Source organism: Procambarus clarkii, chromosome 20, assembly GCF_040958095.1.
Source record: "Procambarus clarkii isolate CNS0578487 chromosome 20, FALCON_Pclarkii_2.0, whole genome shotgun sequence".
Lineage (NCBI taxonomy): Eukaryota > Metazoa > Arthropoda > Malacostraca > Decapoda > Cambaridae > Procambarus > Procambarus clarkii.
This window is the reverse complement of record NC_091169.1, coordinates 29948140-29969532: the sequence shown is the minus strand read 5'-3', so window position 1 is coordinate 29969532 and position 21393 is coordinate 29948140. Positions and strand designations below refer to the sequence as shown.

At 40.8% G+C, this 21393-nt stretch overlaps 1 protein-coding gene across 1 annotated transcript in view; it reads right to left on the bottom strand.

Annotated features, from left to right (window-relative positions):
* Positions 1-10788: 10788 nt before the first annotated feature.
* Positions 10789-21393, bottom strand: part of LOC123755365 (serine-rich adhesin for platelets) — a 190702-nt gene continuing 180097 nt past the window's right edge. The window contains 2 exon segments of the mRNA XM_045737920.2: positions 10789-10902; positions 14075-14228. Of these exon segments, the coding sequence (XP_045593876.2) occupies positions 10889-10902; positions 14075-14228 (168 nt within the window). The 3' untranslated portion in view covers positions 10789-10888.

The window sequence follows — 21393 nt, the reverse complement described above, 5'->3', positions numbered from 1 at the left end:
CTAGATCTCTTTCTTTATCAGAATTCTTTAAAGATTTCTCACATAATTTATAGGTTGTGTGGGGTCTTTGTTCTCCTATTCCACATTCCATAACATGGCACTTATTCACATTAAATTCCATTTGCCAAGTGGTGCTCCATATACTTATTTTGTCCAGGTCATCTTGAAGGACATGACAATCATCTAAGTTTCTTATCCTTCCTATTATCTTAGCATCATCAGCAAACATGTTCATATAATTCTGTATTCCATCTGGTAGATCATTTATGTATACAATGAACATCACCGGTGCAAGAACTGAACCCTGTGGTACTCCACTTGTGACATTTCTCCAGTCCGATACATTGCCTCTGATTATTGCCCTCATTTTTTTTTATCAGTCAGAAAATTTTTCATCCATATTAGAAGCTTACCTGTCACCCCTCCAATATTTTCCAGTTTCCAGAACAACCTCTTATGTGGAACTCTGTCAAAGGCCTTTTTCAAGTCCAGATAGATGCAGTCAACCCAACTATCTCTTTCCTGTAAAATCTCTGTGGCTCGATCATAGAAACTGAGTAAATTCGATACACAGGATCTTCCAGATCGAAAGCCATACTGTCTATCTGATATCATTTCTCTCCAGGTGTTCCACCCATTTAGTTTTTATTATTTTTTCTAATATTTTGACTATTACACTTGTCAATGATACAGGTCTATAATTGAGGGGATCTTCCTTGCTGCCACTTTTGTAGATTGGAACTATGATAGCCTTTTTCCACACATCTGCTATGACTCCTGTACACAGGGATGTCTGAAAAATCAGCTGAAGTGGAATGCTGAGCTCAGGTGCACATTCTCTCAGAACCCATGGTGAAACTCCATCTGGGCCAACTGCTTTGTTCTTACTTAGCTCCAAGAGCATTTGTTTCACTTCGTCTCTAGACACCTCTATGTGCACTATGCTGTTCTCTGGAATTCTAATTGTGTCTGGTTCTCTGAAGATTTCATTTTTGTACAAACACACTTTGGAACTTTTCGTTTAATGTTTCACACATTTACTTTTCATTTTCCGTGTATCTGTCCCCCATTTTCAACCTCTGTATATTATCCTTTACCTGCAGCTTGCTTTTAATGAATTTATAGAAAAGACCCGGATCTGATTTACATTTGTCTGCTATACCGTTCTCAAAGTTCCTCTCTGCCTCTCTCCTTACTGATGTGTAGTTGTTTCTTGCATCTTTGTATCACTGGTATGTTTGGGGGGTTTGGCTTCTTCCTATAATGATTCCGTGCTTGTGTCTTTTTGATCTCTGGCCCTCTCGCAATTTCTGTTGAACCAACCCTGTTTCCTAGGTCTGCATCTGTTTTGGTATGAATGTTTGTGTACCTTCTTTGTATATTTTGCAAAAGTTGGCATACATCTCATTTACTTCCTTGCCTAGCAACAAGTCTGTCCAACTATACCCATAAAAAAATTTCTAAGTTCCCTTAAGTTCTAAATTTCACTGTGTGTGTGTGTGTGTGTGTGTGTGTGTTATAGTTGAGGACAGGGTTGCTAGTTTCTTTTCTCTCAGCAGGAGTTTCTTTGCTCCTTCGTGCTGTAGGTAGCAATTTACCGGCAAGTTGTTAGTTTTGTTTTGCCTCTCTTCCTGGGTATTCCCCCGGTCGATGACGGAATATGACATATTTTAAATGTAAAATGCTCATACGTCATTGACCCCTGTGCCTCTCTGAGAGGACCAGTTTCTGGTTCATGGTTCCTAGTAGACTTAAGAACTCCTGTGAATGATGACCCCCAAACTAATGTAGCACATATCAGTTCGGATAGTTCAAGGGAGCCAACGGGGCTCCCACAGAAAATACAGTACTTTACCTGTACTATGAATCATCAAAATAAGAATTTTTTATATTTGACAAAATGCATAATCTTACATCACTTCAACTCAACTTGGTTCAATTTGTTATTGGTTAAGAGATTGTGAATCTCTAATATTGGCTCTGGGACGCCACCAAGAAATAATCAATAATTGAAACAAATTTTTTAGTACTAAAAACTACAGTATATATTTCAATTATGCAATAGCTAAGGCTGTACTTTACTCATATGTATAATAATGACAATAATTGAATCACTATATTGAGTAGAAAACAACAATATCTTAATTTTTTTCAAAGTCCACTAGTAACATTTTAACCCTCGAAGTGCAATTATAGTCATACATTGATTCATGGGGGTAATGAGGTTATCATATATTGTTTTAAGCTATTATTGTCTGAGTTTTATACCAATGATGCTAATATAGATATAATGGCTCTATATGGATGTAATGAAGTTTACCTTGACCCATGAAAAAATCCTGCTATTTCATGATTTATAAAAAAAACCTGCTATTTCATGGTTTATAATACAATATAATTATAACTTGAGACTAATCTCTGTTTAGGATGAAGGTTCACTCCCTAGTTTATGTGTAGACTATTACTGGACCCATAATATGCCTTCAGACCATCAGAAATATCTAACTATCCAGGTGCTTTTGAGGGTGGTGGGGTTTCTCATGGTAATGGATTTGGTCTGCGGACAGGTCCTACAAAGACAATAATCATCATGGTATAAAATAGTATTATAATTACATATGTATATAGATTAAGCTTGAGTGGTTTTCACAACTCTGTACAATCGTAGTGATGTATTCCAGGCCAACCAATCATCATTTAGACATAATAAAGGATCTACGGTAGACCTATTAGCCCTTGTGAGACAGCTCCTATTTATATTCACCCAAACACATTCATATAAGAATGAGTTTGGATATATATAAATAGGAGCTGTCTCTTATGGGGTCAATAGATTCAAATATAAGCAGGCCCATATATGGAAGAATTTTAGTGGACATAAATAGGAGCTGCCTCATATTGGCCAACAGGTCTTCTGCCGTTTCCTTAGTTCTAATGTTGTTATTGATACATTGATACATTCAATGATACATATATACATTCATTCACTCATTCAGTAATCAATGAATAGATGAATAACATGTATGAATGTATCTGAATGAATAAAATGTATGAATGTATCAATGAATGAATACATGTATCAATAAGAACATAAAAACTAAGGAAATTGCAGAAGGACTATATGCCCATACAAGTCAGTCAGTTCCTATTTATATAACTTCCATACTCACTCAAAAATAAATAAATATATATATATATATAACCGAAAAGTGGTAATTCACTCTAGACTCCAGACTTCACTCAAAAAGACTAATTCAGCCTATGGACCAGAAAATCATTTTCAATTTTAAATAACTTTATGGCAGGGCACTTTTCCAGAGATGTGTTGAAGTGACTGATGGCACAAACCTCACCCTCAAAGAGTTCTGGAAAAACCATTTTAACACTTTTAGTGTTTTAAAACTCATAGACAAAGCCTGGCAAGAAGTGACTCTTAAAAGCCATGATCTCTGGCTGGTGAAAATTGTGGCCTGAATGTGTTCCAGAACAAGACTTTGAGGGGTTTGAGCCTGAACCTGAAGTGCCTCTTGTTGAGAAAATTGTTTCTCTGGGCCGGAAATTGGGTTTGGAGTTGGATGGTGCTGATGTGGAGGAGTTGGTGGAGGAACACAGTGAATAACTAACCACCCAAGAACTTCTAGCCTTTCACATGGAGCAGCAACAAGAGACAGCTGAGGAAATTTCTTCTGGGGAGGAGAAGGCAGTATAATGTCCCTTTCTCATTAATTAAGAAAATGTGTGCAGTATGGGAAGAACTGCAAACCTTTGCTGAAATGACTCACCCAAATCAAGCTGCAGTAGGCTGTTGACTTAGGGTCATTCCATGTGAATTCACCAAAGGCCTCCCACTCGACCCTTTCTAAATCTAATGAAATTTTGTAATAAAGTAGCCCTAGACCCCAAATATAATTGTGCAAAATATTAGAGCTCAATCTGCTTTGGTTCTTAAATAATAGATTCATGTTCAATAGGCTCTCATCCTGTTATGCTTTGCGTACATATTGTAAAACTAACTGGATCAAAGTTGGCCAAATTTGACCCTTTATCAAATCACGTCTAGTACCCAGAGAGGTGTGAAATTTGGCATACCAGGACAACTTTTGATGCGGAATACAGCAGTGTAATCAAAAAGATAGTTTGGGTAGCCATTCAGCTACCAATCCATGCTAAAATCACTCACAAATTTTGTTGTGAGAAATTTGGATCCCAATTTGGAGACCACTTACTCATCACCAAAAGGTCTAAATGCCATGATCTTTTGCAACGATGTATAACAAGCACAATATTATGCAGTGATGCAATGGCAACTCTGTTGTATCCATATGTCCAGAGGTGGCCCACTTGAACGTTGGCCAAAAAATTTTTTGTGCAAAACTAGCCAACTTTCAAGGCAAAATATCTCAATATGCATCATTCCCAATTTGGTTTTGAATGACACCATTGGATAGGGCCGATTTTTTTGTACAGGAGTAACTTTTATTTAGGTTGGGATCTGAATTCCTAGTTCAGCCAGAGGACTCTGAAAATGACATACCTTGGTGCGATATAAAAAAAATCAAATTATTATTCTCCGTCTTCTGTGCACTGATCATGACTGCTGGCAAATTGATATCCAAACTGATTGGAAAAAATTTAAGCTTCATTGGGTAGAACATTTTTGGGTGGGATTCAGAATTATTATTAAACAATCAGTGCTATTTTAGGTTCCTGTTCTATATTTATCTTTACATCTTTGTAGTATCGTGTCAGCAAGTCAAATAGTGCTGTTTACTTATTTATGTATTTACTTGCAATAAATTTGCGACCAATCACAGTAGCTACTGCAGAGAAAATGTCAGATATGCTGAAAGTTAGCATTAAGCCTGGCGAAAAGTTGTGCACATCATGCAGAAAGGAATTCGACAGTAAGCAGGTGAGTGAGTCCAGCTCTACTGAATTTGATGGCCCTGCTGATGATATGGAAATCTGTGAAAGTGTAAACACAAGTTTATCAGTATTAGGCATCTTACCTATTAAATATCAAAGAGTTAGTGCAAGGGATAAGCATGGTTATGCAAAGCATAAGATTAGCCAAGTACAGGAAATAATTGCAGAGCACATTGCTGCAATTGGAAATATTGATTGCCAAAACCTGTTGGTACCAAGCTCTAGCCAACAGTGCACAAATTATCAAGACTTCAATAAACTCATTGAAGAAATGAAGCTAAAATTCCATGTAGCAAAGTGCCAAGAAAAAATACAAATCCTAACCCTCGTGCCACAAAGCTGCTCTATCAAAAAGACAATGGAGCAATTCAAAGTTTCAAAATATATGGTTTGCGAAGCTAGGAAGCTGAAAGAAGAACAGGGAATACTAGCAATTCCTAAGAAAATGCAGGGCAAGTCAGTTCCTGAGGAAGTGAAGGAAAGGGTAGTACAGTTTTTTGAGGGTGAAGAATTTAGTCAAATGTGTCCCGGAAAGAATGGAAAGAAAAAAGTCATGATTAGTGCACAAAGAAGATGGAGAATTATAATTTAATTTTTTTGATATCACACCAAGGTATATCATTTACAGAGTCCTCTGGGTGAACTAGGAATTCAGATCCCAACCAAAATAAAAGTCACTCTTGTACAGAAAAATCTGCTCTATTCAATGGTGTCGTTCAAAACCAAATTGGGAATGATGCATATTGAGATATTTTGCCTTGAAAGTTGGCTAGTTTTCCACATACATTTTTGGGGGCAACTTTCAAGTGGGCCACCTCATATGGATACAAGAGAGTTGTTATTGCATCACTGCATAATATTGTGTTTGTTATACATCGTTGCAAAAGATCATGGCGTTTAGACCTTTTGGTGATGAGTAAGTGGTCTTCAAACTGGGGTCCAAATTTCTCCACCTCTCCTCCTTCTCACCGTCTTCCATACGCTAACAAGTCATCAATAAAGGTAAGATATAACTTGTACATACTGTAGTACAAAATATTTGTAGCATTATGTATGAAATGTATTTTGAAGTTAATATTTTTGGGAGTGTGAAATGGATTAAGTTAATTTACATTATTTCTTACGGAAAAATTTATTTCGGTTTAAGAATTTTTTGTTTACGAACCGTCTCTGGTAACGGATTAAATTTGAAAACGGAGGTACCACTGTATATGGATGAGTTTGGGTCAATATAAATAGGAACTATGTTGAATGTGCCAATAGTCCTTCCTTAGTTCTTATTGATGCATGCATATATACATACATACATTCATTCATTGATATATTCATTGTAGGCCTAAATACATTATCCTTAGTTAGTAATGTATTTGATTCATGTTTTTGCAAATTACATGTACATACATCTTGTTATTTAACACTTTCGCGCTTTAGATTAGAGATAACTCCTCGCCGTTTTTTCTTACGATTCCGCATAACAGCATACTTTTCTCGTCCATCGAAAAAATATTTCTATAAATTCCATTTTTTAACCGAAATGGATGGGGATACTTTTGTTTTGTAGAGAATTTATTTGCGAATTTTTTGGTACCAGAATGAATATTATATCACATAAACTTCTATGAGTAAAAAAAAAAAATACACAAAGTATGTTTGGGGGTGTGGCGAGCGTGTGGCAGTGGGTTCCCTTTAGCCGTTGATATATCCAATACGTGGGAAATATTTGTATGTGTTATGTATATGTCTGTGTAGGGAATTTTACTGCGATCACTGTCATACAAATTATAAAATGTTTCAACAAGTATAAACATGACAAACATCAAACGAACGAAAACAATGCGTTCGTTTCTGCCGCGAACGCATACTGAGCGACGTGGTTGTATATTTGGCGCTTCTCTTACACATGCTTTGTACAAATGTTATACAGTTCATCTTATAGAAAATTTTATTGCGAACACATTGGTATAAAAAAGAAATACGTACATAGAAAAGTAGGGTCAGGAAACGTATAAACTTTCCAAGCATGATTTCCCCCGTGTTTTCGCCAGTGCGCTCGCGGCTAACTACTCTCCACTTCACACACTCTTGCGGGTGGGCAATTACCTATATTAAACATTCATATGCATATGTCCGTGTAGAGAATTTTATTGCGATTCCAATGATACCAAAATTAGCGATGTAGGACAACTGTAGGCTTCGCAACCATTAAGAGAGTGGAAACATTTTGTTGCTGTTTGGCGCTCTCGGCGAGTGATCTGCATAGTTTTTTATTTGGTGTTGATACTCCTTATGCTTGGGCGGCATTTTATTGGTATGCTCTTATAGACAATTTCATTGCGAACACAGTGATACCAAATTTAAATACGTGCGCCTTCAATTATTGTCAGGACAGTCAAAAGAGTGTACACTTTTTCGGTCTTACCGCGTAGGCGCGCGAAGTGCCGAAAGCATCTGGGGTATTGTTTTTTTTTGAGCGCCGAGAGCGCGAAAGTGTTAATACAAATATTATAATGCATGAACTAAAGAGTGAAGAAACGATTGTAGAAACAACCCAAGTCAACACCTGAGCATTCTGCCACATGGTGGTGTCAGCAAGCTGAGTGGTCTGGCGCCGACGGACTTGGCTCACCCCACCACCCACCAACTTTCTACGACTCACCTAACCAGTAAATATGTAGATATTTATGTTGTTTCAACTTTTCCTTACACTCTGCATAGAAATTAATCATTCTAAATGGAATTTTTTGTTTTCATTTTTATTTTTTTTGGATATGCATGAATAACCATAGCTGCACTTAAAGAGTTAAGGGTTAAGTGAGGAACTTCTAGGTCTGGTTGTAAAGTCTCAAAGCTTTGCTTCTGCAGATACCAAGACTGAACACCTGCAATATTTTGCTCAAAATAGAACCCATAGCTTGTATTATACAAAAATATGTAGCATCCATACATACCTGTCTTTTTATATAATATATATATATACATATATATATATATATATATATATATATATATATATATATATATATATATATATATATATATATATATATATATATATATATATATATATATATAGATATATATATATATATATATATATATATATATATATATATATATATATATATATATATATATATATATATATATTATATATATATATATATTATATATATATATATTATAATTTTTTGCAATCTTATTTAGAATTATATTTGAGAGAATTTAGAATATCTTTATTAAAAATATAACATTAATGAACCATTAGAGATCATTATATTTTATAACCAGTTTCAACAACAATTTCTCAGTACGGTGCCCTAGATGTGCAACTAATGTGCAACACAACCTTTCTTCTGCTTCAACAACATTTCACAAGACATCAAATTGCCTTATTGAAACATGTGACAGAAAGTGAAGATAAACAATACTGTATAGTACTTTAAAATGCAACCCAGACTGCACAGTCTCAGGTTACATATACTTTCAACTTTAAGAGATTCAGTCCTGGCACCTGCTGGTGATCCTCACCCAGAAGCTTTGGAACTTCTATTAACCATGCACTGCTTTACATTCATCTTTTATGATAAACAACTCATGCTGGTTTTACAGAGAAATGAGTTCATAAACTTGGGGAATAATGTGTTAATATGCAATCAATACCTCAAATCTAACTTCTCGTCTATACACACAAACTGCTATGTTAATCATGTATTCTGAATACTTATCCTAATGGACAGGGACATCGATAACTGGGTAACATTTACAGCCACGGAAATTCGTTTTTGAATGTTGTAACACATGAACTAGATAACCCTCTTTCTGCATCTTAACTACAGATGCCTGAGAACGATGGAAGTTGAGCAGTTTATTCTTAACCTAGTGCTTATGAGAGAATAATTGCATTTCCTTATCCAAACTGGCATATTACCATAAGAGTAGGTCTTCCCTTCTCTTATGAGTAATGTACTGAATACTCTTTGAACTTTTGATTTTGATATGAACAAAGGTATGCGTGTATATGCATAAATAATTTTGCATGTGTATATGTACCAGTATATTATTAAATTATAGCTACTTATTTTTGAGCTGGAGCAAAGTATTTTTTATCTTGTAAATATCATAAAGTAAATAAAAAATATTCTAATTTTAATTCAAAATATATTAAACTGAAAACAAATAATCTTCATTCTTCATCAGTTTACACAGCAATACTATTTATTTAGATATTTACATACTGTACTATATGTCCATTTCTGTTATGTTTAATTAAAAAAAATAGCTTGGTGGATTCATTCAGTATTGTTTACTAACATTGCCAACATAAATGCACCAACGAAACATTCTGCATGTGTTCATCATTTGGATGCCGAAAACAGATTACCACTGCTTCAAGAAAGTACACTTCAAGCTGTACACTGCTTCAAGAAAGTACACTTCAAGCTGTACACTGCTTCAAGAAAGTACACTTCAAGCTGTACACTGCTTCAAGAAAGTACACTTCAAGCTGTACACTGCTTCAAGAAAGTACACTTCAAGATGTACACTGCTTCAAGAAAGTACACTTCAAGCTGTACACTGCTTCAAGAAAGTACACTTCAAGCTGTACACTGCTTCAAGAAAGTACTTTCAAGCTGTACACTGCTTCAAGAAAGTATTTTCAAGCTGTACACTGCTTCAAGAAAGTACACTTCAAGCTGTACACTGCTTCAAGAAAGTACTTTCAAGCTGTACACTGCTTCAAGTATACTTCAAGCTGTACCCTGCTTCAAGAAAGTACACTGCTTCAAAAAAATGTGACGCATACATCACATACATGCTTTTATCAACCACTACAAAAGGCATTTCAAAATGAAAGGCTACTGCTTACACAGGTCTTTTGATATGAGAGCCCTGGCACATAAATGCTGATAATACATCATTATTCAAAAGAAAGCAAAATATGAGAATGGTAAAGTTCAATACAAATCAAAACTTGCATGAAAATGTTGGCTACAAGATTTCATCCATGTAGGGAATATGACTTATTGGTTACAACGAGATATCATCCATGTAGGGAATATGACTTATTGGTTACAACGAGATATCATCCATGTAGGGAATATGACTTATTGGTTACAACGAGATATCATCCATGTAGGGGAATATGACCTATTATTGGCTACAACAACATATTCCCTACATGAATGATATGAGTTATTGCTTACAGGATATCATTCATGTAGGAAGACATTGGCTACAACAAGATATTATCCATATAGGAAATATGACTTTTTGGCTACAACAAGATATCATCCATGTATGAATGTGTGGCTATAATAAGATATCATCCATGTGGAGAATATGACTCATTGGCTACAACAAGATATTATCCATGTAAGGAATATGACTCATTGGCTACAATAAGATATCATCAATGTAGAGAATATGACTTATTGGCTACAACAAGATATCATCAATGTAGAGAATATGACTTACTGGCTACAAGATATCATCCATGTAGAGAATATGACCTATTGACTACAACAAGATATTATTCATGTAAGGAATACGACTTATTGACTACAACAAGATATCATCAATGTGCCATACAGAATATGAATTAACAACTGCATTCAGTAACTGTTTTGTTAATAAATGTAAATTAATAGCTGACAAATCCTTATTATATAGTTTGGCTGTCAAGTATAAGATGCTAAGCCATACATTTCTAGTGATTTGTGCGCATCTTGCACAATAGGACAGTAATTAAGCTTACGAGGCAGGACCCGAACATCAGCACTGGACTAGACACCACACATGCTTGGTTTGCTCTTCCTTCTTCATCACTAGACTCATCTACTTCTAGGATGATTTTGTCTGCCATTTTGTAGCACTTAACTTTCCCATCTTCACTTTTATTTTCAGGTGACTTTTTGGTTTTCTTCTGACAAATCATGGAAGAGCATTCATATAGCTGTTTAGGTCACCCTTCACTTCCTAAAATACACAAACATGGAATTAATTTAAGGTTGGATGTGAGGAGGCCTAAACTAAGTATTTTTCCCAACCATTTGCCTGCAGACCAATAACTGATCTGTCATATAAAATGCTATACCATCTATTTCTACAAACTCACTGACATGATAGATTATTTTTTTAACCCCTTAACTGCGTTGCCTCCAAATGTGACACCCCCGCAGTGCGCAGGAAATAAATTCTCTGGAAAAAATTCTTTTTTCTTTTTAAAGTGTCAAAAACCCTTCTCTCAGTATGGGTATGTAAAAAAAAAGTCGAAATTGTACTTACTTTGGCTGCTATGGGGTCCGGAAGTTGGGGCGTGACGTCATCGTTCCCCGTGCGCCCGTGCCGTAAGCTCTCGGTGGCGGTGGGGCGCTCGGGGCGGGGCGCGCGAGTTGCCGCGAATATATTTTCGTTCATTTTTTGCGCACCTTTCCAAATACATTTTCATTGTTTTTATGTGCCAATCCAATGTATAATGAACACGTACACTATAATATCGCAGTACAACATCCGTACTATCCGTAGACACTGTGTTACGTGCATGAAACTTGTGTACACATATGCAGCACATATTTACTATGTATCATGCTAATTTGTGTATATATACAATCTATTTACACACTATACACTGTCACACACTATATACATTCACCATCAACACATTCAGAACACCGTGTAGCAGCTGCTTCGTATGGGCCAATAGCAGCTGCCTCGTATGGGCCAATATCAGCCTCGTATGGGCCAATATCAGCTGCCTCGTATGGGCCAGTAGCAGCTGCCTCGTATGGGCCAACAGCAGCTGCCTCGTATGGGCCAACAGCAGCTGCCTTGTATGGGCCAACAGCAGCTGCCTCGTATGGGCCAACAGCAGCTGCCTCGTATGGGCCAACAGCAGCTGCCTCGTATGGGCCAACAGCAGCTGCCTCGTATGGGCCAATAGCAGCTGCCTCGTATGGGCCAATAGCAGCTGCCCCGTATGGGCCAATAGCAGCTGCCGCGTATGGGCCAATAGCAGCTGCCTCGTATGGGCCAATAGCAGCTGCCTCGTATGGGCCAATAGCAGCTGCCTCGTATGGGCCAATAGCAGCTGCCTCGTATGGGCCAATAGCAGCTGCCTCGTATGGGCCAATAGCAGCTACCTCGTATGGGCCAATAGCAGCTACCTCGTATGGGCCAATAGCAGCTACCCCGTATGGGCCAATAGCAGCTGCCTTGTATGGGCCAATAACAGCTGCCCCGTATGGGCCAATAGCAGCTGCCGCGTATGGGCCAATAGCAGCTGCCGCGTATGGGCCAATAGCAGCTGCCTCGTATGGGCCAATAGCAGCTGCCTCGTATGGGCCAATTGCAGCTGCCTCGTATGGGCCAACAGCAGCTGCCTCGTATGGGCCAATAACAGCTGCCCCGTATGGGCCAATAGCAGCTGCCGCGTATGGGCCAATAGCAGCTGCCTCGTATGGGCCAATAGCAGCTGCCTCGTATGGGCCAATTGCAGCTGCCTCGTATGGGCCAATAGCAGCTGCCTCGTATGGGCCAATAGCAGCTACCTCGTATGGGCCAATAGCAGCTACCCCGTATGGGCCAATAGCAGCTACCTCGTATGGGCCAGTAGCAGCTGCCTCGTATGGGCCAACAGCAGCTGCCTCGTATGGGCCAACAGCAGCTGCCTCGTATGGGCCAACAGCAGCTGCCTCGTATGGGCCAACAGCAGCTGCCTCGTATGGGCCAATAGCAGCTGCCTCGTATGGGCCAATAGCAGCTGCCCCGTATGGGCCAATAGCAGCTGCCGCGTATGGGCCAATAGCAGCTGCCTCGTATGGGCCAATAGCAGCTGCCTCGTATGGGCCAATAGCAGCTGCCTCGTATGGGCCAATAGCAGCTGCCTCATATGGGCCAATAGCAGCTGCCTCGTATGGGCCAATAGGAGCACTTGGCCATGAACACATTCAGAACACCTCGAGTGAGAGCAGCCACACCTAGCCTGTCTCCCTCACTCCAACATCTTACTCGCCAACATTGTTCCTCCCATCATATTGTTATAGTTCTTATTACACGTGTTCTATATACCTATCTACATGTTTTATTTACCAGAACTATGCAAGTAAGCCGGTATTGTGTCCAAACAGTACAGTGGCCACCATACACTGCATGAAAAATCACACAGCAGACGACGCTACGATTACGTCACCTCCCTCACCAAAATAGCTCCTCTCAACATTCTCCTGTTGCTGTTCTTACACTATATACACACACACTATATATACCCATGTACATATGTGTTGCCCATAGCGAACCACTAACCTAGTATGGTGAGCAAAACAAGAGTGGCAGCCACACACACAATGAGGCTACCTCAATTCTCGCCCTCCCTCCCTCATCAAAATTCCTCCTTCCACAATACTACGCACAACGCTAATTATAACCACAATCCTGCTATTATCACAATCCTGGTCACTAATTCCTGTAAATGAATAATTGACCACACGTTTATTTTGAAAAGGAACCTAAGAAATCATTTGAAGATTCCTAGATGAACGAAATAATGCTGTGGTGCTGTGGCTAGCGCTGTGAACATCGTGAACAGCATTGAATCACTGATATTTGAACATTGTACCCAGTCATTATCACACTCATTCTCTAATATAACACAATCATAGCTAAATAATACAAGTTATATATATATTTTGACATTATTAGGCGATGCTGTGGTCACATGCTGAACAGCAGTGCTGTGCGCTCATGCTGCGAGCGCCAGCCTTGGTTGCTCACACACTACTGAGGCTCCCACACCCGGGAATGTGGACCACGATTTTTTTTAAAGATGGCGTCTGTTTACAAGAGCCCTGAGGAAGCTGATGTGAACCCCATGTAGCCGCGGGAGTTTTGAATGGAACGTGAAAAATACAAATACCCGGAGGCGCGTTGCGCAAACCAGACGTGAGCCTGCAGGCGCGTTGCGCAGTTTAAGGGTTAATTTGTTTTTCCATTAATTTTATTATCATATATGGTAAATTATATAATGTACATTATGTTGTAAAAGTTCTAAACATGTTCTAATATATTAGGGGAAATGCACCAAACATTGCAGCAGGAAGCCAAAGCTGCAGCTACTAACATGTTCTGAAGGGCAGAGAACCGAGGTACACACCTGGAGAGTGGGGTGGCTGCACACCATGGGAGGGAGGCATCGACTGATGATGTGGTGCACTTGACTTGTGCTCTGGAGTTCCTCCTGGAGACCCTCCTTCAGGACTTTGTAGCTTAGTGGGAACCTCATCCAGTTCTAACTCTCTGGCTGCCCCCTGTAAAATACCAATATTTAAATTTTATAAAGACTCCTCTTTAATACTATCAGTTGGGTACCAGTTAGGTACTTCTAGAATCCTTTCTTATTTTGAGCAAGGAAAACTATGGAACCTCGTAGCATAGCCAGCAGGGCAAAGACCCAAATTTAAAAGAAGCAGGGTCCATCAGAGGAAAAATCTGGGTCACACAGGAGGTATTTAAAGAGATGCATGTTAGTGGCTTTTAAGAATGTAAATAACTAGTGCTGAATGTAATGAAATGCCATTTTCTGGGTAAGCCCTGGAGGCTTCCTGAAGCTATCTGAACTGATATGTGTTATATTAGTTTGGGGTCATCAGTCACAGGAGTTCTTATGTCTACCGGGGACCACGAGCCAGAACCTGGTCCTATCAGAGAGGCACAGGGAGCAATGACCTATGAGCACTTTACATTTAACCCTTAAAGTGCGCATCACGTCATATGACGTGTTGGACGTTGTTCCAGTCAACTGCGCATCACGTCATATGATGTGTTGGAGTACTACGCAAGATTTAAACGGCCCGCGGATACACTGGGTTCACCACACCTTCATCAGGGCTCTTGTAAACAGATGCCATCTTTTAAAAAAATCGTGGGCCAAACTCTCGGGTGTTATTGGCCTCAGTATTGAGTGAGCAACCAAGCCTGACGCACGCAGTATGAGCTAACAGCACTGCTGTTCAGCTTGTGATCACAGCATCGCCTAAATATGCCAAAATATACTTGTTCATGCTATTATGTAGCGATGATATTATTACAGAAGACCCCTGACTGTGATAAAACTGACCAGGGTTCTGATAATAGCAGGATTGTGATGATATTTAGTGCTGTGCGCCATGGAGGGAGGAGTAATGCTGTGGGAGGGAGGCTGGTGGCGATGTCTTCTGACTGTGTGTGTCATCTTTTATTGACTGCACTCAGCATACCAGCTTAGTGGTTCGCTATGAACACAAATGTTGATATTTATATATAACGTGTGTATAGAGGGTATAAACAGCAAGAGAAGATTTGGAGCCGCCATTTTGGTGAGGGCGGTGGCGTCGTCTGCACGACGCCACCGTGCAGACGACGGTGTTGTTTACTGGTTACCATGATGGTCTTTGGGTACCATACCAGTTTATTTGTACAAGTAAGGTGAATAAAATGGGTAGATATTTATATATAATGCGTGTATATAGCATAATAACACCACACAGTATTGTTGGAGGAGAAATATTAGTGCGTCTGACCTTGAGGGCGGCAGCCGTCAGCTGACTGTGTGAGGTCCTACTCTTTGTGCCTTTACTCACCATACAAGCTTAGATGTACAGTTATGGTGAACAAAACATGTAGATACTTATATATAACGTCTGTATATAAGATATATAGCATAATAACACCACACAGTATTGTTGGAGGAGAAATATTAGTGCATCTGACCTTGAGGGCGGCAGCCATCAGCTGTGTGAGGTCCTACTCTTTGTGCCTTTATTCACCATACAAGCTTAGATGTACAGTTATGGTGAACAAAACATGTAGATACTTATATATAATGTCTGTATATAGTGAATTATAGAAAAAACAGTATTGTGGGAGGAGAATGTGGGTGAGTCAGATGACTGGAGGGAGGGCGGGAGTGGCTGGCTGGTACATGGCGGTCACTCCTCATTACTTTTTGACTCATAATAGCTACTTAGTGGTTCGTTATAGTGAACAAAACATGCAGATACTTATATATAACCTGTGCTTATAGTGTAATAACTGACAAAGTATTTGTTCACTGATTGATGAACATAATTGAATCAACAATATGCACACCATATTTTTGAGTACAGCAATGATTCACTCATTTTATTATATTAATATATCAAACTACACACTATTGAATAATATTACAGCAAAAAAACTATGAAAAATCAATCAGAGACATTGAAATAATTAGGTAATTATCTCTTTGTGGCAACTCCGGCCTGACAGCTGGCAAGCAACAGACCGCCTGGGACGCATGCTGAGTCAGCGCCTATAATTTGCCAGACTTCCCCGCCCTATAGCGGGCAATATATGCCTCTTACGATTTTTTTTATTATTTTTCCCGTGATCAGTGAATACAAATTAACAGGTTAGGAAGAAAAAATAATTTTTTTTTTTTCAAAATGACATGCACCTGTGGGGATGACAGGATATTAAACCCCGAGCATGTTAAGGGTTAAAGTACATATGTCATAATTGCCACCGAACAGGGAAGGACCCAGAAAGGTAGACGAATCAAAACAGAACTCTGTCTGGTAAATCTGTGCAATCTACATCTTAAAAGATCAAAATAACTCCCCTAGAAAGAAACCCAACAAGCAACACTTTATGCAACTATCTGGCTAGACTTCATGACACTGTGGAAAACCTGAGACACAAGAGCCCTGGAACAGGGAACAAAGGAAACTGGAACCACCTAGAAAGCGTTCACCAGCACAGAACCTGTGGCCTGCAGGTAGTGGCGTAAAGTCGCCATCGGACACAACACGTGACACACATCATGTAGGGAATAGGAAAGTAGGCAGTGGACACAGGAGGCTAGACACTGGATACTGAATGGGAGATGAAGTACTTCATGCAACGGACAGAGAGAAAGATCTAGGAGTTGATATCACACCAAACCTGTCTCCTGAAGCCCACATAAAAAGAATTACATCTGCGGCATACGCGAGGCTGGCTAACTTCAGAACAGCCTTCAGGAACCTGTGTAAGGAATCATTCAGAACCTTATATACCGCATATGAAAGACCAATCCTGGAGTATGCAACCCCAGCATGGCGCCCGTACCTTGTCAAGCACAAGACGAAGCTGGAAAAAGTTCAGAGGTATACCACTAAGCTAGTCCCAGAACTAAGAGTCATGAATTACGAGGAAAGGCTGTGTGAGATGCACCTCACGACACTGGAAGACAGAAGAGTAAGGAGAGACATCATCACTACCTACAAAATTCTCAGAGGAATTGAAAGGGTAGATAAGGATAAACTTTTTAACACGGGTAGTACGCGAACAAGGGGGACACAGGTGGAGACTGAGTACTCAAATGAGCCATAGGGACATTAGAAAGAACTTTTTCAGTGTCAGTAGTTAACAAGTGGAATGCATTAGGCAGTGATGTGGTGGAGACTGACTCCATATACAGTTTCAAATGTAGATATGATAAGAGCCCAGTAGGCTTAAGAATCTGTACATCAGTTGATTAACAGTTGAGAGACGGAAACAAAAAGCCAGAGCTCAATCCCCACAAGCACAACTAGGTGAGTACAACTAAGTGAGTACACCCCCGGCCTAACCAACCAAGCATCCACAACCAATGGACCCCCCTCCGGAAGCCAGCCATCTTATTCCATGCCAAAAAAGAAGACAACAAACAAACAAAACGGCCATCTGGACAAAACTAACAGAACCCCGGCGTCCGGGTAGAGCATGAAGCTCCCTAACCCACCCCCAGAGGCAAAGGCCAACAAAAACAAGGCCTTCCAGAAGCATTCCTGAACTGAAGGGGCCACAACAAAGCGAAGAGAAGAATGAAAAGAAATATCGCATTCCAAAGATCAAGAGGCTCAGGCAGCGCATGAGCAGGCTGGAGGTGAAAAAACACTCGAGAAAGCTAGCGGAACAGACCAGAAGTAACATCCACCCTGAATGCAAGCGGCAGCAGCTCCACCAACGCCGCGCGATACAAAACGACAGTAATAGGCATGAGATGCAGACCCAGAAAAAGCCAAAAGAGAATGGACAAAACACTCTGGTCCGAAAACGACGAAAACTGACGAAGAGTAAGAAAATGACGGAAAAACCGCCAAGAAACTTCATCCTGTCACTAAGAAAAAGGTCGCAGATGAAACAACATAAAAGAAGCCATCTGATCACCATACAAATGACGACACACACGCGTCAGAAAGACCAGACACGTAGCGCGGAGCAGGAAGGGAAACCAGTAAGGTACCTCTCTGTCACGACCTCCTGAAAGAGGCGAAACTGCGGAAAACCACCCTGGTTCAGACACCAAGCAAGCAGCTCCTGAAACCAAGGCTGGGCTGACCACCATGGAGCCAGGAGAACCATTCACCCCCAATATGAATCCAGCCAAGCCAGAGCCCAGAGCAATAGCTGGACCTGGAGGAAGAGGGACAGGAACCCCCACCTCGACTAGTCCTGCTGAAAAGCATCTACCGCAAGGGCATCGTAGTCGGGGAACGGCACCACATACCATGGGATGCCGAGACCATGCCGAAACGAAGAAGTCCACCTCCGGGCGCCGGTATGTCCAACAAAGCCAAAGGAAGGAGACGAAGTCAACTGTCAACTCCATGAAAAGAGGAATAAAGTGCGACAGGTCATCTGCCAGGACAATGAACACACCCTGAATGTTAATGGCATGAAGAACTAAACCCCAAGAACTCAGCAGAAGGGCTACCCTAAGCAACGAGTCCCAAAGCCATGAACTGAAGAGACACCCCCCCCTCCCGGTTGAGACAATGAATCACGGGGAGCAGTCCAAATGGAGCTGGATCATCGAACTCCGAGGAAGCCGAAACCGTCACAGCACCTGCCACACAGCCGCAAACTCTCACTCCGTGCTGTCAGCTCGAAGGAAGGACAGCGCCCAACGCCCTTGGCCGGTTTGGTGAGCGCTGGTCACAAAGCCCCAACCAAGAGATGAGACGTTTGTTAACACATTGAGCGCGGGGAAAGAGGAAGGCAGTTAACCCCCAAAACCTGAAGAGGAAGCTGGAGATACAGCAATCAATGCAAGGATACCCTGGAATGAACCCAGCGATCGTAAGCTCGGTGATGCTGGATAAACCAGCATGGCAAGGTTCAGGCTTCCGCACAGCTTCTTGAGCAACCGTTGAGTGATTCGAGTCCCTTTCAAAAACAGTTGAAACATTCAACTTCAATGACTGAATGATAAACATTCAACTACCCGGTAGCCATATGCAACAGTGGGTAACAACAAACCACAGCTGTGGGATGGCGCGCCACGACTGGAGCGGGGCCCTGGTAACCAGTTGTGGCAGCTCAAACTGTATAGCAAAATTCTTGCCAAAAATATAAACAATGAAACCGCTGATCTGAGAGGAGGGAAGAGCAGGGGTACCAAAAGCACCGGAAAATAACGTGCAATAAATGTATGATGAACTAAACAAAAAGGCTTTATACAGTATTAATATATACATACACTGTATATATATTTTTTTCCCAGGACAAAACATACAACCAAAAGATAGATGTGCCCGACGCGACGGTGAGTAAATCATAATGGCAAATACGGTAATATTAATTCAGAAATGGAAGGAGAGGGACAAAAACCCCCTCCCCTGCAGCAACACCCCCTGCCCAGAAGGCACATGGGCTCAAGAAGGAGCAAAAGGAGCACAAGCGCTCAAAGTGGACTTCCCCCAAGCCCCGGGAACCCCTGACAAAGGCACCGGGGCAGAGCCCTCTTCCACGTCCACCACCTCTGAAGGAAAGGCGGCATCCAGAGAAAAAGCTTCCAAGAAGCGAGTCTGCTGGGTTGACCCAGAAGCCTCGGCAGAAAAATCGGGCTCAACCGCCTCCGTGCCCAAATCGGAAGTGGCAGCCCCAAAGCCACCTGAGCTATACCCCACCCCGACCCCGAAACCCTGAGACATTCAGGAGCCGGAAGCAGGGAAGAAGGAGCAGGGCGAACCATGCTTACCTGGGAAGGAAGCAGGGGTGCGGAAGGAACCAAGGTCGAAGCAACCGACACCCCCGTATCCTGGACTCTAAAACCCAAGCGGGGCAGCTCTGAGGCCTCCAACTGGGTAACCAACCTGGCCCGTTGCAGTAAGGAGAATTTGCGGCATACGATTCCCGAATGCCGCAGGGAAGATAAGAAGATAACAAGAGCAGTACTCATGGAGCACCTAGGGAAGGTCATCCTAGCCACCTACTTCTGATTCGCCTACCTTTCTGGGTCCTTTCCAAGTCGATGGCAATTGTGACGTACTTTAAATGCAAAGTGCTCACAGGCCATTGCTCCCTGCGCCTCTCTGAGGGGGCCAGGTTCTGGCTCATGGTCCCCGATAGGCATAAGGATTCCTGTGACTGATGACCCCAAAGAAATATAGCACGTATCAGTTCAGATAGCTTCAGGGAGCTGACGGGGCTCCCCAAAGAAATACAATGGAACCTCGGTTGCCGAATGTCCCTCTTTACAAATTTTTTGGGTTATGAGCTCAATTTCTCTGTAAAATTTGAATCGGTTTATGAGCTTTGCCTTACTTTGCGAGTTTGTTGATACACGAATGGGTCAACCAAGTGTGTGGTTCCTGGTGGCACAGGCGACCATGCTTCAGTTTACCAGTGCCTCCCACCTAGTGACAATTGCACTTAAATTCTTTGTAAAGAATTTAATTGTTTTTCAGTTTTTTTTATTTTTAAACATAAAAGTAACTATTATATTCCACGCCATGGGTCCTAAGAAAGTCAGTGGTAAGGTTCAACTTACGAAAACCCATGTGAGGATGACCATCGAAGAAAACAAGTCTCTATGGAAAGGTTCTTAGTGAGACAAACAAGCAGTGAGCCACAACCAGGTGGCTCACATTTTGGTGGTATGCAGGCAAAATGTAGGAGAGAGAGTACCCCAGAGAAGTGATCACTGTTATAATGGAAGGGGACTTCCCTTCCAAACACTAACACCTCTCCTCCTGCCCCCTTCCTCACTGTCTTCCATACGCCAACAAGAGTCATCAATAAAGGTAAGCTATAATTTGTACATACTAAAGTAAAAAATATTTGTGTGTATTATGTATGAAATGTGTTTTGAAGTTAATATTTTAGGGAGTGTGGAACGGATTAATTCAATTTATATTATTTCTTATGGGTAAATTAGTTTCAGTTTGCGAATTTTGGGTTTACGAACCGTCTCTGGGAACGGATTAAATTTGAAAACCAAGGTCCCACTGTACCAACATTATGTAATCTCAAACCCATTGTACCTTTTTGTAAATAAATTATCATTATTATTATTATTATAGATCTGCCTGAGTCACCGAAGACGGGATCCAAAGGAAGGCAACCTCCAGAAGGGCATATCCAACAGTACGTAAGATGAATGCGAAAATGCGAAAAATGAACTCTGGGGGAAGCTGGAGAAAGAACAAA